General features: G+C 37.7%; 1 protein-coding gene across 4 annotated transcripts in view; it reads left to right on the forward strand.

Annotated features, from left to right (window-relative positions):
- ZNF638 (zinc finger protein 638) overlaps positions 1-24,521 on the forward strand; it is a 145,762-nt gene that overhangs the window by 57,752 nt on the left and 63,489 nt on the right. For all 4 annotated transcript variants that reach the window (XM_055119696.1, XM_055119695.1, XM_055119697.1 and 1 more), the window contains exons 2-7: positions 5,372-6,887; positions 11,974-12,035; positions 18,142-18,180; positions 18,884-19,176; positions 21,669-21,943; positions 23,388-23,534. In XM_055119696.1, the coding sequence (XP_054975671.1) occupies positions 5,372-6,887; positions 11,974-12,035; positions 18,142-18,180; positions 18,884-19,176; positions 21,669-21,943; positions 23,388-23,534 (2,332 nt within the window). The remainder of the gene's footprint in view (positions 1-5,371; positions 6,888-11,973; positions 12,036-18,141; positions 18,181-18,883; positions 19,177-21,668; positions 21,944-23,387; positions 23,535-24,521) is intronic.

The raw sequence follows: 24,521 nt of genomic DNA on the forward strand, positions 1-24,521 counted from the left end.
AATTAGAGAGAACAAAAGGGAATACCCTGTCACAGTGGCGGGGTGAGGTGGGGGGAGATGGGATTGGGGAGGGTAGGAGGGATGCTGGGTTTACTGGTGGTGGAGAATGGGCACTGGTGAAGGGATGGGTTCTCTAACTTTGTATGAGGGAAACGAGCACAAAGATGAGTAAATCTGTAACTGTACCCTCACGGTGATTCACTAATTAAAAATAAATAAATTAAAAAAAAGAATGATCTTTCAGGGATGGAGAGGTAGCTTAATGAGTCGAACACATGGTTTACACGCCAGGTATCTGAATAACAGCAAGCAAAATTCGGGCACTTGCCGAGGATGTGCTTCAATTTTTCTAACCTACTGGCATTGTTTATTAAGTATTGCTTTCTACTAAAAATAGCAAAAATAAATTTAAGTTGTACAGACATGGTGGTAATAGCAAAAGGTATCAGGCATTTGGCGGTATATGACAGTCAGCTAAAAATTTGATCAGGGGAAAAAAAACTGCACATAGTTGTTACAGCTGCCTAAATTTGTGCCTTGAAGGCCTAAATTAAAATCTTCAAAGGGTTTATTAAGTTTTGGGGATCACAGACCTTTTAAAAAAACTTTTCAAAAAATTTTAATTTGAAGACTGAGTTGATGTTAAGGCCCTTGTCTTGCATGTGGGTGATTTGGATACAAGTTAGGGTACCATATTATGGTCCCTCAAGCACTGCCAGGAGTGATCCTTGAGCACCAGGAATGAATTCTTAAGCACTGCAAACTGTGGCCCCCAAACCCAAACAAACAAAATTAGTCTGAATTTACTGCCTGCAGCAAATCAAAACAAAACATTCTGGAGTATCATTACTTTCTGGTTTGAACATTAAGAACTTACCCTCTTACCAGAAAGACCTTTAATACCTTTTCTCTATTGTTCTTGATAATAATCATAGCCAGTTAGAACCTTTACATACTTTGTATGGCCTCTATTCTACAGAAAAAAAATAGATTCTTTGGACTGTATGAGATGCAGGATGTAAGCATTTTATCCTGTATACTATCTTTTTTGGCCTTCCTATATTTTTAAGGTATCCTGGGACATCATTGATAGGGCCGAAGTTAAAACTTCAAAAGGGAGATGGTTTGAAGAGCTGGAGCTTTTCTTGCTTTTCATGGTCCCCACATGGTCCTCTGAGCAATACTTCCCACCCGAGTACCAGTGTGGCCCCAAAAATAAAAACAAGGGAAGTATGCTGATGGTGGAACTTTTAGTGCCTTTAAATTAGATTTGGAGAGGGACTGGAGGAATCTTATAATAGGTTGGGCGCTTGCCTTGTATATGGTCACCTTGGATTTGATCCCTAGCATCCCATAATCTTCCCCCAAGCCTGCTAGGAGTAAACTCTGAGCATCTCTGTGTGGTCCTACCCCAAGAAAAGTTCGATTCAGAGAAACAGTTTTATGATTATATAATTGCAGAAGAGATTTATAAAACTTTATAGATAGCTAGAAATAACAGCTCCAAGCATCCTTACTAAGCAAAACATTTTAGAGTGAATGTGAATGTGAACTTGAGAAGATTAAAGCTATTTTCTGAATTAACTGTTCACATGTAAAATCATGTACGAATAGACTAGACTTAAACTTTTCACCAAAACCAAAAACAACTTAAATTTTGAAAATGAGGTGCCGGAGGTGTAGTACAGCAGGTAGAGTGCTTGCCTTGTATCTGACTAATCCAGGTTTTATTTCTGGCATATAATATGGTTCTCTGAGCACCACCGAGGTGTAGCCCCCCAGGCCCCCACACATTTGCTTTTCAGAAAATAATTTATTATAGCATTATTTGGTATCTAGATTGTAGGTAAACATTTGGGAGACTCAAACTTAGTGGTGCTCATGGCTTACTCCTCGTTCTGTATTCAGGAATCATTCCTGACAGGCAGGCTCCGGAGTGATTGCACCCAAGTCAGCCAGATGTGAGACAATCACCTCATCTGCTGTGCTATCTCTTTGGTCCTGTTTGGTGATTTTATATTAGTGGGTTACCAGGAAAATATTCCTACAAAATAAAATGTTAAACTTTAAAGGCCAGACATGTGGGTACTCAAAGTTGAGCACATAGTATGCAAGAGGCCCATGTTCATTTGCTGACTCTGTATGGTTGCCCCGCCATACAGAGCACAGCCAGGAGTGACCCCTGTGCACAGACTTGGAAGGAGTTTTGGGATAAAAGTTAAGTGCTGGCTTCAACTTCTGAGGATTATTTTTTGTTTTTATTTTTTGGGCTACACCTGGCTGTGCTCAGGGCTTACTCCTGGCTCTGTACTCAGGGATCACTCCTGGACTGTATGGGATGCCAGGAATTCAATCAGGGTAGACTGTGTACATGGCAAGCATCCTAGCCACTCTTCTAGGTGCTCTGTCCCCTAATGTCATTTTTTTTTTTGAAGATTTCTAAATTCAAATAAGACAATACCTCTGCTTACTGGTAGTTGAAATTTGTTATTTAGGAAAAGATATTTTGATTCTTCATGTGTACTCCAGATTGTTCTTTGAAAGAAAGGCATTGCTTTAGTACCGATACTTAATAATATTGCTATGCAATTTGCTAATATGGTCTAATACGGCATTTTAACATAGTCTTTCTTATCTGGATATTGCCAGGTAATATCCAGATAATATGGGTATAAATTTGCCCTAGTTAGTAAGAAGCAGCTGACCCAAAAGTGCGTCTTTTTTCATTCCCCCTCTGAGGATTGCTCTAAGACTGTCTCATGCTACAACTACATACTTTTTTATGGGGGTGGTGGACAGCGTGTGGAACAGGGACTGAGAGATACAAGGCCTGCTTGCATACAGGCACAATTACTTTTCTAATAATAGATTGTTATTTGCCAGTTAGCTAAATGATTAAAATATCATCTCTGGGCATATTCATTAAAAGGTTCAAGTTTGGGAAGTACAGAGGTGAAAAACATTGATAAACAGGGTACCGCAGTGTTTGACATGTAGTATGCAATATATTCCCCTAAGAAGGGTAGCAGGTACTTTTCAGCGTTAACCAGGGAATTTCTTTGTGGAAGATAGACTCTTAAAAAAAAAAGAACAGGAGATCCTGAAGGGTATATATATATATATATATATATATAGTTTATGAAGTGCAGTATATAAATTCTGTAAAATAATTCTTGCAATCTATATGTATCTTTATCAGTATAAGACAGATTATATTAGGAAATACATAGAGCTGTTTTTGCTTTTGAAGGATTTAAAATCTAGATTCTTCCAACTGATGTGTGTTTATAAACCTATGTACTAATTAGATGACTAATTGAAGTCTGTTTCTTTTTATTTTTTAATGGGGAGACAGAATTTTTGTTCCCAAACTTGTGAGTGGATTTGTGACCAGTTGAGGGAAACGTATACATCATAAAATTTATATACACTATAGATGAAGTACACACATATGTATATGTATGTATGTAAAGAATGTATACACAATAATGTTTGAATAAGTAGATGACATACTGCTTACTCAAAGCAATTACTTTTGAGGATTAATACTAGGCATTATATTGCACGCAGGATTGCTGACAAAGACTAGACATTAGCAAACATAAGAATAAAGTTTGAATCTCAAAATGGTAAAAACAATAAATAAGAATGTTTATTGAAAGATTCTCTCACTAGAAAGGTTTAATACTAGAGACTGACAATGAATAAAATCAAGTCTTATAGGACCAGGATAATGATTTATTGGTTTGTGGGTCATACCTGGTGAGTCACAGTGTTTACTCTTGGCTCTGTCCTCAGGAATTACTCCAGATGATGCTCAGGGATTGAACTCAAAATAGACAGCCTGCAAGGCTTAACAGCCTCCTCACTGTACTATTACTCCAGCCCCAGGATATTGTTTTGATTAAAAGAGATGGATGTGAGACAGAAAAGAATAGAAGAAAGGCCAAGCTGTGATACATGCTTGTAGAAATAGAAATGTAGCACTGTTGGCTAGGTTCATTGGACTTCAATCATAGGGTTAGAAAGTAAAAAGAATGAGGTACTAATGGAGTGATAGCAGAGTGATGAAATGAAAATGTTCTGTTTCTTAGATAAATGTGGTTCCCACATGTAAAAGTTTGAAAGGAAGTGTGTTGGCCAGATAAAGTCCATTTTTCAGCAGGTTAACATTTGGCTAACATCAAATGTAAATTTTAATAAAATATGTAAGTTATAAATGAAATTGTACATTGTACCAGAAAGTTATGAGTATCATATAGGATACATAGTTTTGGGGTTTATGTAGTAGACAGATGCTTCAAGAGTTCACATTTTTTAACCTGCTTTTCTGTGAAGTATAAAAATGAAGACCAGACTGTCCCCAAGTTCTGTGGCTGCTGACGGTGGTCCTGAATGATAGCTAACTTTTTCCCTGAAGAGTGGATTGGTGTGATTTATTCATGGGCTGGGCATTAAACAGTCTTATCAAATTGTTTGAGGACTTACAAATCTTGTTATCACATTACAAATCTTGTTATCACTGTATATTACAAGGTTAATAAGTTATGTGAAAAATCTGAGGACTTACCACTCTAAATTTCTTAATTTCCTGGTGCCTTAATTCCTACCTCTGTAAAACTGTATCAAAGGGGTTATGAGGATGAAGTTACTCAATTCCTGTGAAGTGCTGTAATCAACATATGGATGATGTTTTTTAAAGTTTATCATTGTTATGATTGATAGGACTTGTCTATGCTCTCCCTCTGGAAGGAGTCCAAGAAAAAGGCATATGATTTTGTTATGTTAGGTTGTATGTTGTTACCAATCTCATGATTTGTCAGGTATTATAGTCAAGTTAGTGGTGACAAGTTTCATCATAAACAGCTGTTTAATGACACAAAACTGAGCTATGTGTAATTTGTGAATGTGATTGTGAGGAAGACTGTCTTGGAAAAATGAGCTTTGTAAAATTTTAGGCTTACAATTCCTGTTTTCATTGATTGTACATATCATAAAATACACATGAAGTGTGTACATTTTAAAATATTTTAATGCCTTTTTTTTTTTTTAGTACTAAAGCATGAATTCCAGTGTTTTCTAAATTATTTAAAAGGAGTCGTAATTACTGCTCAGCACCTAGGACAGCACCCAGTGCAGTACAATCTACATGAACTCTGGTTTGAGTTTGGGGGTTTGTTCTGTATTTGGGAAAGAAGAGAAGAGAACATTTTTAGGAAAGCTTAAAATTCTTGTAAGCACTTACTCTAAATTGTATGAGATACAGAGTGGTTTCCTGGTTTTGTTTCAAAATGTATTACACTGGCTGTAGAACCCAATTCATGAAGTAGTTTAAGTTAAAATGATCTAATATTTGTGTTTTAACTTTCAGCTTTGTGTTATTCTTGGAAAATTTCGCACCACTTGTGAATTCCTTGAACCTGGGCATTGCAAACCCACTTCTTTTGGGCCCATCTCCTTTGCACTTTGCTCAGATTAAGACTCAGTTGGCGCTTCAGCAGCTGAATGCCGTTGCCTCACATAGTTCAGCACCACCTTATACTTTATTAAATCAGGCTTTCTTGAAAATAGCCATGTCGAGACCCAGGTTTAATCCTCGAGGGAACTTTCCACTGCAGAGGCCACGAGCACCTAATCCTTCTGGGATGAGGCCTCCAGGACCATTTATGAGGCCTGGATCTATGGGTCTTCCAAGATTTTACCCAGCAGGGAGAGCCCGTGGAATTCCACACAGATTTGCTGGCCACGAATCTTATCAGAACATGGGACCACAGAGAATGAATGTTCAGGTAACTCAGCATCGAACTGATCCAAGATTGACCAAAGAAAAGTTGGATTTTCATGAAGCACAACAAAAGAAGGGGAAGCCTCACGGTAGCCGGTGGGATGATGAATCTCATTTGTCTGCATCAGTAGGAGTGAAACAGAGTTCTGTAACACAGGTTACAGAGCGGAATCCTAAAGTACAGAGCCGCTATACGAAAGAGAGTGCCTCAAGTATCTTGGCAAGTTTTGGATTATCTAATGAAGATTTAGAAGAACTTAGTCGTTATCCTGATGAACAGCTAACTCCGGAAAATATGCCATTAATTTTGAGGGATATAAGAATGCGAAAAATGGGGCGCCGGTTACCTAATTTGCCTTCCCAAAGCAGAAATAAAGAAACCCTTGGCAGTGATTCCGTTTCAAGCAATGTGATTGATTATGGGCATGCAAGCAAATACGGCTACACAGAAGATCCACTTGAAGTTCGTATTTATGATCCTGAAATTCCAACTGATGAAGTTAAGAATGAATTTCGATCACAGCAGAACATTTCTTCATCTGTTCCCACTCCAAATGTGATATGTAATTCTGTATTTCCCGTTGAAGATGTATTTCGACCCATGGACTTTCCCAATGAGTCCGGTAATCAGTCATTTTTCCCTATTGAGAGTGGAACGAAGATGTCAGGCTTACATGTTTCAGGAGGACACTCAGTCCTTGAACCTGTAAAATCGGTCAGCCAGTCCATTAGCCAAACAGTTAACCAGACAATGAGTCAGTCTTTGATTCCTTCATCTATGAACCAGCAGCCATTTTCATCAGAAGTCATTTCATCTGTAAGCCATCAAGATCGAATCTCTCGTGAATCTGTGGTTAATTCATCTAATGTACATGGATCATCAGGAGGAAGTAAAAAGAGTTACCGGTCAGAGGCTGACATTCCAATTCAGTCTCCCTTTGGGATTGTGAAAGCATCATGGTTACCAAAGTTTTCACATGCTGATGCCCAGAAGATGAAGAGACTACCTACACCTTCTATGATGAATGATTACTATGCAGCATCTCCGAGAATATTTCCACATTTGTGTTCTCTGTGTAACGTAGAATGTAGTCATTTGAAGGTGAGTGTTTTTAAAGATCACTGTATGATGATACTCAGCGCCCACATTTCCTCTGAATTCTGTGTATGTGCTGGTCCTAATCATTAAGGAATTGGCAGAAATTAATTTTGTTTGCAACATCAGCAATTAGAGGTACTATATCCCTGGCCAAAGTCCTGTATTGAATGTTAAGCTTTCTGTGTTCCTGTGAATGGGCACACAGTGTGGTTGTCCATTTCTTTTGAGTTCTGGATTGGTTACCCTAGAAAGTTTGTGCATAAAATTTCCATAACATCTGTGTATTATAAAACAATGTGTACTTATTATAAACACACAAAAATATCTTTAACATCTGCTAGCATAAAAATATAAAAATTGAAATAAAACATTTGTACTGCACACTTCAGAGATAGTATACATTGTGGTCTTGCATGTATTTACCCATCTTGAACTAAAAAAAGAATATTTTTGTCTGTGGGGTAGATTTTTAAAAAAACATTTCATGAGAAGGAGCTTCCTAAATTAATTCATAGCAGATAAAATCATGATGAATCATTTTGGGACCAGCTATTGGTTCAGAGAATAGAGGGAAAAGCAATAATTATTTAGAGGAAAAAACCCTTTAGTTTAAAGAAACCTTAAATATTTTACATGGTAATATAGGTGATGGTAGCATACAGATGCTGAAAATTAATATTGGATATACTTATGTTTTAAAATCACTATACCATCTGTTTATTGTGATTAGAAGTTTTAATAGGTTGGAAAGGAAGGAATATTTCTAAAGGAAATAAACTTTTTTAATGGTAATTTTGAAGCTAGTGCTGTTATCTTAAGGTTAATAACTTCAGTAGAGGAAAGCAGTAGTCTTCCCTGTTTTAGTCAGATTTGTTTAGTTCTAATAAGAGTTGTCTTACTCTATCAAAGGGGATAAGTAATTCAATTTTTTTTGGTTTTGAACTTTTAATAGTAATAGTAATGATGAATCCAAGAAAAATAAGTTTGAAAAATCTGTAAAGTAGAAAATGTTTACCTTTTTTTCAGCCAGTGTTTACTGTATAAAGTATTTGCTGGCATTATACATGACTAGGGTATACATAACTATAAAATACAAATGTTGTTCTTACATAGTTTATATAATCCAGTTGAAGAGGAAAATCGCAATAATACCTATAAATGTTTTAAAATTTGGAGAGCAGGGATGTAGCTTCGTGTTATGCTGCATGACTTGCATGAGTGAAGCCCTGAATTTGATCCTGACACTGCTAAGTAAAATTTGATCCTGACACTGCTAAGTAAATAAAAGTGGAGTATAACAAATGTTTTGGTGATTGTAGAGAACTCATTTGGGAGAAGAGATAATGTTTTTCTCTTAGTTTCATTTCTTATTAGTTCAGGCCAGCATTGTTAGTTTGATAACATCTATTATGTTTAGCAGTATGGGACTGAAGAGATGTATTGATACAATTTTCATTTTGGCTCTATCACTGGCGTTATATAAGATCCCTTGAGTGATCCTTGTGTACTGAGCCAGGAGAAAGCCTTGAGTACCTACTGGGTGTGGCCCCCCCAAAAAACCAAAAAATAAATAAATGAGTGAAAAAAAATTTTTTTAAAAGGCTTTTAGGGAGACAGTGAGTTAGTATAGTGGTTAAATCCGCTTGCAGAGACCTCCAGTTTGAGCCCCAATACTGCTAGTGATTCCATGTGAGCCAGCCAAGAGTGATTCCAGAGTACAGCTGGGTGTGACCCCCAGTGTTGGGTCCCCCTCTAACCCCCATTTCCCCACCCCTCCACCCCCAAAAAAGATAAAAGACTTCTATAGTCTAGTTAGATAAGACTAAGTGACAGACTAACTGGGTTAGAATGATCTGATAGGAAATATTTCATGATAATAGGTTTGGGTCTTGGGTGATAAGTAGGCATATATTGTCAGGGTAGCATTCCAGATGAAAGTAACAGTATGTAGAGAAGTAAAAGTGCTAACAAAGAAAAAGAAAAAAAGACCACATCATCTTATGTTGGAAGGTGATTGGAAAGATGTGGTCAGTCTATTTAAAAATAAATAGAAAAGGCCTTGGAAAACTAGTTGACAGAATTTTGACTTAATGTGAGGTATTCTAAAGTTAACTACTAAGTTCTTGATAGAAAATGACATGTGGAGTTGTACAGTTGGACATGATCTGGGTTTACAGGATAAACAGGTATGAAAGAGATGCAGTAATGTACTTAATTCCAGACTTCTGATTATTAATTTGTAACATGGCAAAAGTCTGGGTTAATATGATAAAAATGAAACTTAAAGAGAGGAGAAGAAATTTGGTGATCATTAGACTTCACAAAAATTGATACCATTTCAAATACAGTGCAACTAAAATTTCTTTAGTACTCAGGAACAAATGATTTGTGAATGTGAACTTACAGTGGTACCTTTAATTTCTGTGGTATATCTTGTTGTCTTACAAGTGTGACATGTGACAAAAATATAGCTGCTATGTGTAAATTACTAATTATTTTTTCCTGCCAATTAGCATCTGACAGTGTTTATTAGTCTTTTTGGGGGCGGGGAGGGATGGGGGAGGGTTGGGTGGGGCATACATCTCGGTGCTCAGGGATCACTCCTGGCAGGCTCAGGGGACCATATGGGGTGCTGGCGATCAAACCAAGTCTACCCTGTGCAAGCAAATGAAATTCTCTACTAGTTTTACTATCTTTTTGGCCCCTCTTAATAGTCTGTACAACTTGAAAAAGGGCAACTATAGAATGTGAAGTTTATTTCTAAACTGGAGTTAAGAAAGAGGAATTGCAGATCTTACTGAAATATTTCAGTTTGAGAAAATAACTTATTATTTTTTAATTTTTTTCTTTTTTTGGGTCACACCTGGCGATGCTCAGGGGTTACTCCTGACTCTGTACTCAGGAATCACTCCTGATGGTGCTTGGGGGACCATATGGGATGCTGGGAATCGAACCCGGGTCGTCTGTGTGCAAGGCAAATGCCCTACCCGCTGTGCTGTGCTATCACTCCAGCCCCGAGAAAATAACTTAAAGATTTTTGAAGTAGTTGGAAGAGGAAGCTCCAATATGTATAGTTACCTTTATGTAGTGATTATGGACCTAATCAAGCCTGTAATCACTTCATCTAATCACTGTTGCATCTGTTTAGTAAGTAATTAGCACTTTTCCTCAAAAGGTAGTACCTTTCTCTCAAAAGGTACTGCTTTTGTACCTTTAATTGAATATTGTTACTAGAGAGTTTAAGAACTTGCACTGGTAAAAAGGTAGGTAGATTTACTGAGTTTATTATTTCTGGTTTTGGGGCCATACTTACAGTGCTTAGGTACCAAGTGAAGTCAGGGACTGAAACCTGACCTCCCACAAAGTATGCCCTGTGAACTATTTCTTCTGCCCTGTTTACTGAGTTTAAAGTGAACATTGTTAGTGAAGTGAGCCTGTGGATTTTCAGTGTATTTTTTTTTTTTCTTCAGGGAGGGGGTTGCTTGTAAATCATGGAGTGCCTAGGGTCAAACCTGGGCCTACTGTATGCGGAGCATATTCTTCACCTTTAAACTATTTCCCCAGCCCCTGAGAAAGCCTCTCAACAGACAGTAGAGAGTGACTGTGTGATATGTATGTTTGTAGAACTGCCTTAATAGGGCAAACCGTCAGCATCAGTTGATAGTTGTTACATAAACTGTATCCCAGTATTACCATATTTTCATATTTTTAAGGAAAAACTGGAAATATGAATTTAGTGTTAAGATTTCTAGATTTTTAAATGTTGGCAACTCATTAAGCAAAGAAACATAGGTTGCTCAGTGTTAGAGCACATGCTTTGCATGCATTAGAGTCACCTTGGGTTTGATCCTGGCACCAAAATAAATAAAATTTAATGGTCAAATAAATCATGCTAGTCCCCACTACCTGCCATTGTGTTTGTTTGATGCAGTATTCAGTTAATGTAAGAGACATGGTTTTGCCAATGTTGGAGAACTCTAAACTGCTGCCTTCTTACAATTTTCTATTTATATATGAGTTTAATATACAGTTACTTGTTTTGTAATTTATAACAGTTCCATGACTTAATGAAATAGTCTAGAGTTTATCATAACTTGTTGCTGATAGTATGCACTTATTTTTAGGTGGTTGACAAGGCAGATTCAAAATCAGTGTTAACTGGTTTTAACTATGGATGGAAACATAGTTCGTCCTCACCAATGATAAAATGTGCTCTTGAAATGGAAATAAATAAAATTTTGCTCAAGGAAAAATAAAAAATATACAACTATTCAGTGAAACTTTTTGCTAATCCAAATGTTGGAGAAATAATAAAATCGAATGGATATACACATTGCTTTTTTTCCTTTTATTAAAAACTTACTTGGGGACTTAATCTCTGAAAACTGTCTTCATGTTTTTTGTTGTTGTTATGTATATATAGATGTATATGGGTACAGAATGTAATTTTAAGGTAGATTTGTAAATGAAAAATAATGTATAAGCATTTTGTTCATAAATACGTATGTATAAGGAATATTCTGTCTTTAAGATGGTGTTCCTTTCCTTTTGATCTTGAAAATAAGATTTGATCAGTGATTTTTTTTTTTTTTTGTACTTTACCTGGCTCATTCTTTGCTAATAGTATATTCCTGGTTTGGATGGTACTAGTTAAGAGGTAGGATATTTTTGTGGTTAATGTGCTTACCTTGAATTTGGAGGTAGAAATTATTGAGATTCTACAGTGTAAGGATGCCTTATCAGAAACCATTTTTTTTTCTATGAAAATTTAGGTGTTTGAGTAGGTTTTTACTTGGGTATATTTGAGATGATTTATTTTTGCTCTTTTATTTTCTTGAAATTCACACTTACATTTCTAATGAGTATGCTATTTTAAGTATTTTGGTACAAAATGTATTTAATGGTGTTAATGAGTTACGTATTTTGAGTACTTGGGGCATCTTTTCTTTCTGTAAAAATTTTGACTGCTGTTTATAACTAGATTTGTTTAATTTTTGAAAACAAAAATGCTATCATTCAAAATAATCCTTGTTTCATTAGTCAACAGTAGGTATATTCTAATTTTAGCACTCTTCTCCTTTTACTATAGGATTGGATTCAACATCAAAATACATCTACTCATATTGAGAGCTGCCGGCAATTACGTCAACAGTAAGAATGATTTTTTAATTTTTAGAGGATGCAAATTTACAGATTAGTTAATATTCATGTATATAGACTGTTTAAGTGCGCTAGTGTGATTCTTTGGAGAAAAATATTTTTAAAAAGTCATTGTTATTTGAGATAATAGTTTCACAGGGGTATATTTAATGTTTTTCCAAAAAAAAAAAATCAAATACCCCTTCCTCTCTTTACTAATTTTATCCAAATTTTAAGACTTTGTTTTTTTGACCATTCTAGACAGTTCTCAAAGCTGTTCTATTCCTGGCTTAGTGTTTGGGGGTTGCTCCAGGCAATTGAGGGAAGCATGCAGTGCCAGAGATTGAAATATGGTCCCCTGCATGTGCAGCATATCCTCCAGCTCTTTGAGCTATTTCTTGTACTCTTGCAGTAGTTGGGTTTGTAACTTCATCATTGGTTCATTCCTTGCTGAGTTGCCTTACTTTGTAGAATTATTTATTTCAAAGCAGATTCTTTTTCTTTCTCCTATCTCTTACTATTCCCCACCCTTATGCTCAAACAATGAATAACTAAAAATCCAAACCAAACACCAGTGCTTATAGAGCCAAAGCTCTTCCCTGATTTAGAATTTATTTTCAGGGGCTGGAGCAATAGCACAGCGGGTAGGGCGTTTGCCTTGCACGCGGCCGACCCGGGTTCGATTCCCAGCATCCCATATGGTCCCCTGAGCACCGCCAGGAGTAATTCTTGAGTGCATGAGCCAGGAGTAACCCCTGTGCATCGCTGGGTGTGACCCAAAAACGAAAAAAAAAAAAAGAAGAATTTATTTTCAGATTAAACCTTAAGTAGGAGATAAAGATGATAGATGTGTTGTTTCTCCAATCTTCCATCTTTCCTCTTTTAGACAGGACACCTATGAAGATGGAAAGTGATTTTGTATTGTTTTGGGTCACACCCTATGATGCTCATGTCCTAGCTCTGTACTCAGAAGTCACTCCTAGAGGGTGCTTAAGGGACCTGAAGAGGTGTCAGGATTTGCACCATGTGCAAGTCAAGCATCCTACCCGCTGTGTTCTCACTCAGTACTCCTCCCCACAAAAATGTGATTTTTAATAGTTGTAATCACTGATCCAGTTAGGATTTGACTTGTTAGCCACTCAGGTGGTAGTAACAGGAATTTACCAATGCATTTCTGGCAATTGACTTTTTGTTCTTTATGAAACACCAAAAATTTTCATGGTTGAATAATTTCAGGATGACTAGAAGGCTCTTCTAGTCATAAATAATGAGCTAACTCAATCTTTAGAAATTTCATTAGCTCATTAACTGGGAAGACTAAGTGGCTCAGATTTTAAGAACGTCTGAATTGGATTCTCTTAAAAATGTTAGAAATAATTTTGCTTTTTGGTTTTTCTCTTTTTACTGTGAGTTCTTGAAAGTCATTGATATACTTACTCCAAAAAGCAAAACTAACCCTTTTAGTTCTGTGGGGTCTCATCCTGTCCAGCAGGGAGGACCCCTTGTGGGGCTGAGGAGGGGACTCCAAATGAACAGACACAGAGCCAGAAAGCAAGAAGGAGGAAGAGAGAGTTTATTCTACTGGCAGTTACAATACCTATACCTCTCTGCTGGGAGGAAATGGTGTCTGGACCCACATACAAATGCAGATTGACATGTCCTTTTGTTACAGGCATAGGCTATTGAGAAACAAATGGCGACTATGGTGGCAAACTTGCTACAAGCCTCTGTTTGAATCAGAAGAGCCAGGCTGTCTTACTAGGAAATAAGAGCCAGACTTGTAAAACAGCTCCCTACATAGTTCTCCTGATTTTAATATGATCTGTATAGCTAGTATATGTAGCAGTTTTTAGAAAACTAGTATATTTTCTCAAAACTCCTGCAGATATTATTGGTTTCACCTTTTTTGTTCACTTTGAATAAGATGTCCATTTCTAAGTTATGGCTGTGGGATTAGAGTACTTTACCTTGGTTGATATCATATGCCTATTTCTTGTAGCTGTGAATAATATACTTACCTGAATCACATAGACTAAGAATTGAGCTCTGAGTTACTTCCTTATATACATCATGGCAGACAAATACAGTATAATATATACATAATGTTACCTAAATTGGGTAGGTAATATTGCCTATATGTATGGAAAATGTCTCTTAAACTACACATTTTCCTCACACATACCAGAGGACTATCTGGTTTTTATAAAGATAAGGGATTTAGGTAGAAATTAAGTTATGGTAGGTAGCCAATAATGGGAATAAGTAAATTCTAACAAACTACAAGCACTGCCATTCCTTTATTAGAACAAATGGCATGTATTCCCATTAATTAAAACCTTCTGTGTAGATCAGCCTATAGATTGTTTTCGTGCATGTGCTTTAGCGGTTTGCCACTTCAATGCTCTTAGCATAAATTTTTCACTTTTTTAGGTGAGTGCTTGTGAATAATTTCTTTATGGCTTTCTTACCATTGCAAAATAAATTAACATGATTTTTTTTTAGTTTTAGAATTAACATTGTTTGGATAACAAAGCTGTAATATTAAAATCAATAGATACAGAAGATCAATTCTTGTTAACATTATATCTGATTGCAGGGTTTAACAAATGATTAGAGTGTTTGGAATCTTTCCATGACAAAAATCTGCTACTTTATATTAAGCTATGTTAGGTTCCTTTATGTAGAACTTGAACAATTTAGTCTTTATTAATGACTATTTAGCTTCCTACTATCCTTTTCCCCACCCCACTTTGATGCCAATGATCAAACCCAGTGCCTTAAATATGTGAGACATGTGATCTACTCTTAAGTCATGTCTCCTAGCCCCTTACTCTTACTTTTTTGGAAAAGTCAGGAAAGTTGTCATGTAGACTTCCCTGCATTCTTTACTTTTCTATTTGTTTCCTCATCATTAAATCCAGGTTGAACATTTCATCACAGAAAAACTATAATGTTGGGAAATTATCAGTAACTTAGGTTCTTATTCTTAGCCATTGTTATACTGTCTGCTATGTAAAGGATGTCATACTTCTGAAAACTGTTTTATTTTTTGGAGAGTGAGGACACACTTGGCAGTGCTCAGGGATTACTCTTGCCTCTGTTCTTATAGATCACTCCTGACAGTGCTCTGGGGACCATATGGAGTGTGGGGATTTGAATCTGGGTCAGCCACATGCAGTGAAATACCCTACCTACTTTACTGTTACTCTGGCTCCTGAAAACTATTTTAAATATTCTACTATTTTAAATTATTGAGGCATATACAAGGGTTCCAAATTCTACTATTGGAATAGTGTATATCTTTATCTTTTTGTTCTGGGCAGCGGATATAAGAACCTGTATTATGTAGTCAGCCCAGTAGCCATCTGAAATATTAATGCATGCCAGTTCTTGAATAGTAGTTCTCAAGTTCTCACTTGTGACTCGAAAAACTGGAGGACCTTAGAAATACAACTTCCACATGTTAACAGCCATCTGTTATAGTGCCTCGATTTAAATCCAACTTTGTTTGATTTCATAGGTTTTGCCCTTAATAATTATGCTATAAGATAGGACTTTATCTTTTGGTTTGAAATATGAATACATGAAGTAAAACTATTCATGTGCTCATGAATTCACAATTCATGAATTCACAATTGTTGGTGATACATGATAGATGGCATTAATATTTTAATTTTTCATGGTTTGTCATGCTTAACGCTCCTAGAAGCATACTCATTTTAAATCAAGAAGGGAGAGCAAAAGTTTTCTTAGTCCTCCTGTTTTTTAAACTTATATCTTAAATTGAAAGTAGATAAGTTTGTTTTTAACTTTCGTTTGTTTGGTTGGTTTTTGGGCCATACCAGGTGATGCTCAGGGATTATTCCAGGCTCTGTACTCAGAACTTATTCTGGCTGTGTTTAGGGGGGACAAATGGGATGCTGGGGAATATACCTGGGTCGGCCACATGTGGACCTCGTGTCCTACACACTAAATTCTCTCTCTAATCTGTTTTTTTTTTTTTTGCTTTTTGGGTCACAACCCAGCGATGCTCAGGGGTTACTCCTGGCTTTACACTCAGGAATTACTCCTGGCGGTGCTTGGGGGACCATATGGGATGCCGGGGATCGAACCTGGGTCGGCCGCGTGCAAGGCAAACGCCCTACCCGCTGTGCTATTGCTCCGGCCCTATGTTTTTTTTTTTTTTAGTCTTTATAGTAGAGGCACACAAGGGAAGAGGAGTTTAGAATTGATCTTGAGTCATGGGGCTAGAGAGATAGTACAATGGTACAGTGCTTGCCTTGCACCATATGGCCAATCCAGATTGAATCCCCAGTATCTCATAAAGTCTCCCAGCACTGCCAGGAGCGATTCCTGAGCACATAGCCAAAACTTAACCCTGTGCTTTGCGAGTGTGGCCCAAAAACCAAGAATAGAAAAATTAATTGAGTCAGCCAGCTAACAATGTCTGAGACAGACTAACAACAAAAATCCATGTTGCTTTGACTACATTTTTGACCTATTCCTCTGCTAGGAGACTTACCGACTTTGCTGTTTTCATTTCCTAATCTGTGTTTTCTTTTGTAGATTGAGCCTATTTTTTTATAAAAGTACTTTAATGTGATTTATTCACTATCCTAACATTTACAATCCTTATTCTCTAGAAAAGTTAAGAGTGGAGATGTCTTTTTGTTTTATTTCTGTGATACTCTAATTTTTCTTTCTGTAATTGTCCTTTCATCTCTTTCATTAATATGTATTTGTCTATTCTTAACTTAGTATGTGTATTCTCTCCTCAGTTCACTATCTCCAAATCTATTCTGTTGGTCTCATTCACTCTTACTATGTTGTAACTGTGGCTCCTCCGGGCTGAAGCGATAGCACAGCAGTTGGGCGTTCACCTTTCACGCGGCCGACCCGAGTTGATTCCTCCGCCCCTCTCGGAGAGTCCGGCAAGCTACCGAGAGTATCGAGCTCGTGTGGCAGAGCCTGGCAAGCTACCCGTGCGTATTGGATATGTCAAAAACAGTAACAATGTCTCTCAATGAGAGACGTTACTGGTGCCCGCTCTAACAAATCGATGAGCAACGGGATGACAGTGGGTCCTTCATGCTTGGTTTATGACTATCTCAGCCTATTTTTCAGATACTTATTTCCAGTTGTTCTCAAAATATTCTTATGCCCTCCATGCTTTAGGAATGTTTTGTTCCCTAGAGTCTTTTATTTATATGCAGCATTTTTTGTTTCAAAATCTGTGGTGTTAAGAATCAAACCCAGAGGACCATTCATGCAATGCAAGTGCTCTTCCACTGAGCTACCTCTGTCCCTGGCCCAAATTTTAGAATTTGTCTCAGATTTTTTTCCCTCTTGTTTCCATAGCCAGACTGGTTTCTGGTGTTTCATGTTCTTTTTTTGTTGTTGTTTTTGGTTTTTGGGTCACATCCAGTGATGCACAGGGGTTACTCCTGGCTCATGCACTCAGGAATTACTCCTGGCGGTGCTCAGGGGACCAGATGGGATGCTGGGAATCGAACCCGGGTCGGCCGAGTGCAAGAAAAATGTCCTACCCGCTGTGATATTGCTCCAGCTCCTCGTCTACATTTCTTTCATGTATGACCAGTGTAAGAAACCTAACTTGATTTGTGTTTGTTGAAAGAGACTTTCATGACAGTTATCTGAAAAACAACATTTTGTATGAATCCTTTCTAGCTCTTCCCACTAGATATAGCTCTGTGTGATTACTTGGTACCATGGAAGGGACACCATTCGTGTAGTTTTCATAGAAAAGTGTCCCCTTGGAGTTCTGCGAAGTGGGTGAACTGTGAACCATCTCCCCCGCCCCACTTAAACTTGTATCTACTGCCTTTTCAGTATGTCAACACTTTTAATTGTACTGTTTATTTTACATAAATAGAAAGCTTTTAAAGTAGGGGGAATGTGTCTCCCCTACCCCCCGAATTGCTTACTAGCATAATGCCTTATTAATTATACTAAAAATATTTTACTTTCATGACAGATTTTATATTTTTATTATACTAACCAATCATGTAAGCTTGAACAGTCTCTTTTCTTCAGGGAAAGAATAATTGAGCTTAGTCTTTTTTAAACTCTTCATTAATACTATTTATTCTCAAAATAGGTATCCTGATTGGAATCCTGAGATCCTACCATCAAGAAGGTGATTATTTTTTTAAATAGTGGTATTAATGAAGTTTGATAATTCTTTTTTAAAAAAAAGTAAAGAAGTACTTTTTAAAAAATGGTATTGTTTTGAATTGACTCCTGTTTTGACCATTTTTACTTTTAAACAGCAAGCAAATGCAACAATTTAAATTTGCATAGTCTGAATCTTTAATTACCCCAGCTTAAATGTGGGAAATAGGAGCTCCTGTCTGTGAGCTTCTATTTTTTTGTGTCTTTTCTAAAAACATTTTATATTTACTGTTTCATAGCTATGAGACTTAGTGCTCAGAAGACTGGAGTGACAGACTGTATCACAATGTTTGTATATGTATATGTTTATGTACATTCAGTATACATACAGACGTATACGTAGGTATTATTTCAAATTGTAGATGGCATAATCTTTTAGGAAGATGTTGTTGAAACCATTTGTTTATGGAAGTCTGTCTTAAATTCTTTGTTAATACTTTGAAAATATAATTGGATATAAGTATGGTCTAGGAAAAGCCCAAAATAGTCATCCAAAACTTACCTAAACAGGGTGTTCAATTAGAGGACTGATGATGTGTTCTGATTAACATGATTTTTTAAAAGTAAATCATAGTGTCCATTTGGTACTGTTTCCTTAAGAAGGTACTTTTATATAATTTAAATTTACTTTAAGCTACTAAATCTTGTGTGATTTTCTTACTTTATAGAAATGAAGGCAATAGGAAAGAAAATGAAACTCCAAGAAGACGTTCTCATTCCCCCAGTCCTAGACGTTCCAGGAGATCAAGCTCAAGTCACAGATTCCGACGATCTCGAAGTCCAGTACAATATATATATAGACCAAGAAGTCGAAGTCCAAGAATTTGCCATCGCTACATTTCTAGATACCGGTCCAGATCCCGTTCACCACATCGAATGAGACCTTCATATAGGGGCAGTCCAAAATGCTACCGATCAGTTAGTCCTGAAAGGACAGTAAGGAGATCAGTGAGATCATCAGGTAGGGTCATGGATAGTATGCTTATTGTGGGTGGTTGGTTTTTGATTTTTTTTGGGCTTTGTTTTGTTTTTTGGTTTTGGTTTCAATTCTTGCAGTGCATTGGTCAAACCAAGGGCATTATACATATAAGGCCTGTGCTCTTTAGTAGCCCAGAGGTCTTTTAATTTCTTTAAAAAAAAAACCCAAAAAACCCAATGATGCCATGAATTCACAGGAAATGGGCTCTAGCAACTTAAACTTCTTTCATTTGATTCTCATAAAGTGTGTTTCTCTGAACCTAGTAGGCTAGTGCTTCTGTTGAACCATGTGCCTTTCTCTTTTGCGCCCCTTTTTTTTTAAAAAACAAAACAAAACATCATTTTTCTTTTTGTTTCGGGAAGCAATCTCTAAGAGTGCTTAATGTGATCATTCGAACATTAATTCTCTTGGCAAAAAATGTCACCCTTTTTTTATTTACAGTGGTGGCATGCTGAGTAGCATTGCACAGTGTTCTAGTTTTGCCACGGTAACTTTCATGGGTCATTCCTTTTTGGATATGTCTATACTATCACCTTTTTTGTAGACCTGCATGTAAGTGGCCAAAGGAACAATTCTGTGATTTCTAAAAGGTCTAGAGGGCATATAGTGGGTATTTCTCTTTCCCCTTATGCTGGTCATTTTGACAGTTTATTGGATGATGATTGTTCTAGCAGAAAGGCTTTTTAATTTTTTTATTTCTAATTAGCTTGAAATGGTGACTTACAAACTGATAAGTTTTAGTAAAATTTAGAAAAGTTGACATTTTCTGCGATTAGTCTCAATCCTTTTTAAACTTCTGTGTTTATCTATTTCAGTAATTAATCATAAATTAAACTCTGATGAAGTAAAGTTTTTTGATAGGCCAAAGCAGTATTATAGCAAGTAAGCCTCTTTTCTTGCACATGGCTGACCTGAGTTCCATCCTTGCCATCCCCTGTGGTCATTTAAACCCATCAAGAGTAAACCCTGAACACCGCCAGTTGTGGCCCCCAAACTTGACTCCATCTCCCCATCCCTTTAAAAAAGTTCTTTTATGTTTTTATTTTTGGGACATGACTGGCTATGTTCAGGACTAACTTCTGGTGGGTCTTGAGGGACCATATTGGGGTAGGCTGCATACAGGGCAAACACCTTACCTGCTGTATATCTCTCTAGCCCCTGAAATTTAAATTTTTAACCTTAAACATTGTTTCGTGATCTTTTTAACAATAACTTAACACAAATTTTACTTATTTTATTCTTACCTATGAAGCTGGATTTTCTTCGCATATTTTAACCAAGTGATGTTTTCTAGTGAATTGAATTAGATTTTGATAGAATTTAGATTTTTTTTTTTTTTTTGGTTTTTGGGTCACACCCGGCGATGCACAGGGGTTACTCCTGGCTCATGCACTCAGGAATTACTCCTGGCGGTGCTCAGGGGACCATATGGGATGCTGGGAATCGAACCTGGGTCGGCTGCGTGCAGGGCAAACTCCCTCCCCGCTATGCTATCACTCCAGCCCCTGAATTTAGATGTCTTTTAAGCCCAGCATTGCAATGTCTGAGAAAATAATATAGAGGTGCTTGTGGCTACTCATTTGACTAACCATTTTTGTGTCTTGGGACTTAAAGTTGTTTTTAAAGATAATATTAACTTGGGATTTGGGAGCCGGAGTGATAATAGAGCTAGTAGGGTGTTTGCCTTGTACGTAGCCAACCAGGTTCAATCCCCAGCATCCCAGATGGTCCGTCTAGTACTGCCAGGAGTAATTCCTGAGTGCAGAGCCAGGAGTAACCCCTGAGCATCACTGGGTGTGACTTAAAAAGCCCCCCCCAAAAAAAAACCCCCAAAAACCCAGAAAACACAAAACAAAACCGTGCAAGTTTAGTTTTTAAGGCATGTATTAATTATATTGTGAGTTTTGATAAATTTTACGAAAAGAAAGCTCTTTGAAGTTCTCCCTTTTAACAGCAAAAAGTATAATAAGAAACAAATTACCAGGTGGTCTTCATGAGCTCTCTGTAGGCCATATCTGGCAATTCTCAGCCATACTGTACAGTAGAATGGTAGGGCCTGAGGATGTGGCGTGCTGCTCAGGCTCTTCACTGTGGGTTGCACCAGGGCTATCCGAGCACTGCTCAGGGACCTCCAGGGCTATACCTGGCACTGCTAGGGAAGCCACCTAGTGCTGGAGACAACCAGGGCTGGTACGTGTACTAACCAATGTGCTACTTCTTTGACTGTTAAAACACTAATTTAGGTAACTGGTTTAAGAGAAGCTCATTGAATCAGAAAACTAGTAAAAATCCTTTTTGAGTGGAGGAGAATTTTTGTGTGCATATTTTTTATATTTGGCCCAAGATAATTCTATAGTAAATATTCTGTAATAATATATAAGCACTTGGGGGATTTTTTCCCCCCTTAATGTCATGATATTTGTTCCTACTTTAACTTCTTTTTAACTGAAATTACATTTATATCCTTTTATTAGATAGAAAAAAAGCATTAGAAGATGTAGTACAACGATCTGGACATGGGACAGAATTTAGTAAACAGAAGCATCTTGAAGCAGTTGATAAAGGACTCTCACCAGCATTAAAGCCTAAAACTGGCAGTGGATCAAAGCCATTCATTAAATCTACAAGCGCTACGAAGAGTGATTCAAGTTCAGCACATCCTACTCGTTATAAATCAAAGAATCTTGAAGATGAAACCTTACCAGAATCTAAACAGGTGTCTGATAAACCGGTTTCTCTTCAGCGTAAGGTCAGTACATCTTTGTTAGTATATGTTTATTCAGATAGTTGTTATTATGATATTAGAAGCTTTGGGGGCCATACCTGGTAGTGCTCAGGGCTTACTACTGACTCTGCCAAGGATTGACTCCTGGCCGTGCTCAGGAGACCATACGCAGTGTTGATATCAGTGTGGGTTTGGCTGTGTGCAAGGTAAGCATGTACCTTACACATTGTATTTGCTCTTCTCTCCCTAGAGATTTTTTTTTTTAATTGTAGGGGGTGTGAGGAGTTGGGCCATACCTGGCTTCCCATTCAGGGATCATCTCTCTGACCCTTAAATGATATTAAATTGTTAGAACAGTGTGAACAAATTTGTACTTTCAGCTTAGCTAGTGATGGATAGTGCAGTTTCTCATAAGAAAAAATTATTCTATTGGGGCTGGAGCAATAGCACAGTGGGTAGGGTGTTTGCCTTGCATGTGGCCACCCCGAGTTCCATTCCCAGCATCCCATATGGTCCCCTGAGCACCGCCAGGGGTAATTCCTGATGCAGAGCCAGGTGTGATCCAAAAAGAAAAAAAAAAGAATTACTTTCTTCAGCCAAAGAGATAGTACAGAAGCTAAGATGCTTGTCTTGCATATATATAACCCTTGTTCCGTCCCCAGCACTGCATATGGTGCCCTAAGCACTGCTAATGGTCACTCGTGAGTACAGATCAATACAATCCACAGAACACTGCCAGGTGTGTCTCCAAAACCTCAAAGCACACGTAAACAGAAAGAGGTACTCTGTAATAGTTTTGAATTAATCTTAGAGTGCCTGTTGGTTGCATATAAACTTATTACTAGTTTTGTTTTTAATTGAAAATTAGAAAGCATTTTTACATTTTGCTTTTGAGCTAAATCAAACATGCTCAGGGGCTCTTCCTAGCTTGTTGCTTGGGGATTTCTCCTTACAGTGCTCTGGGTTGCTAACCATGCACTTCAGCGATCATGCTATCTCTGACTCCAAATTGATAATCTTGGATGGCAAAGGGGTGAATCTCTCAGACTCAGGGGAATAAGCAGTGACGGAAATTAACCCCGGGATTAATACACTGCAAGACGACCATCAAACCACCTTTTCAGCCCTCCACTGAAATTTTTTTTTTTTTTACTTTTTGGGTCACAGCCCGGCGATGCACAGGGGTTACTCCTGGCTCTGCACTCAGGAACCACTTTTGGCGGTGCTCAGGGGTCCATATGGGATGCTGGGAATCGAACCCGGGTTGACCTTGTGCAAGGCAAATGCCCTACCTACTGTGCTATCACTCCAGCCCCCCCACTGAAATTTTTAATTGTGCTAAAATACTTAGAAAAGACTATTTAAAATACTAAGATTAATGACTAGAAAAATTATATTGGGAAATATTTTTATTCTACTTTGTGGTTTAATTTGGTTTATTTTAAGTTTTCTTTTATCCCAAAAATAGCTTCGGAAAGATCAGGCTTCACCTTATGGTTCAGTTCTACTTGTATCTGAATTACCAGAGGATGGGTGTACTGAAGATGATGTTAAGAAAATATTTCAGCCGTTTGGGAAAGTAAATGATATCCTTATTGTTCCATATAGAAAGGAGGTGAGTTCATTCATTTGAATCTAAACTGTGTGCAAAGTCATTATTTTAAAGACTGTTGCTGGAAATTTTAGCTCTTTTAATACATATATATTGAGAAGTCTGTGTTTGGGGATTCAAATTGTGTATTCCAAAAATGAATACGAAGCTGCGGTGCCTGCGTTTGGTAGTCTAGGGCCGGTTCCCCCACCTGGGATGGCCCATGGCAATGGGCGGACAAAGGAGGAAATGAGGGCCATGCTGGTTGGTATCAGTTGAAGTTTATTCCAATCTCTCTCCATTCTCCTCTTATTCTCCTTGATCCTCCCGATTCTCCTTCATTCCTCTCCTGCTCACTTTATTTTTGGCTTTTTGGGTCACACCTGGCAATGCACAGGGTGTGTATTGGCTCTGCACTCAGGATTTACTCCTGGAGGTGCTCAGGGGACCATATGGGATGCTGGGAATCGAACCCGGGTGGGCCGCATGCAAGGCAAACGCCCTACCTGCTGTGCTATCACTCCAGCCCCTCCTGCCCACTCTTACAGCCTTAATTATATCCCAGATCGTGAGGGATTTGGGGTAGTAGTTACACATAGGTGTGGTCATACAATCAATGGATGTAAAATCCTTCCCTCAGGGGAAGCTTCTTCTAGGACAAATTCTTATTCAGTAAGATGACCCCCCCTAAGGGTGAAATACCATATAGGGATGGGTTTCTCCTTTCCTTAGTCCAACAACCATTTAAACATTCCTCTTAATTCTGCTTCATGATGATATTAATCATTTTGTATGGACACAGTAAGAGATACATTAAACTTACAGGGTAGCTCTCCTGGGGACATCACGCTATAGATCTCAGAATATAGTGCTCAGGCCAGATTAGTCTTTCTTAATCCTAGCAGGGTCCTAATCCAGTTGTTACTCTTTAGATCATGACAGAATTTGTCCATGACCATGCTCTTATGGTTAAGTAATATGGCGATTGGCCTGGCCCATTTCAATGCCAGG

The sequence above is a fragment of the Sorex araneus genome, chromosome X (assembly GCF_027595985.1).
Source record: "Sorex araneus isolate mSorAra2 chromosome X, mSorAra2.pri, whole genome shotgun sequence".
Classification (NCBI taxonomy): Eukaryota; Metazoa; Chordata; class Mammalia; order Eulipotyphla; family Soricidae; genus Sorex; species Sorex araneus.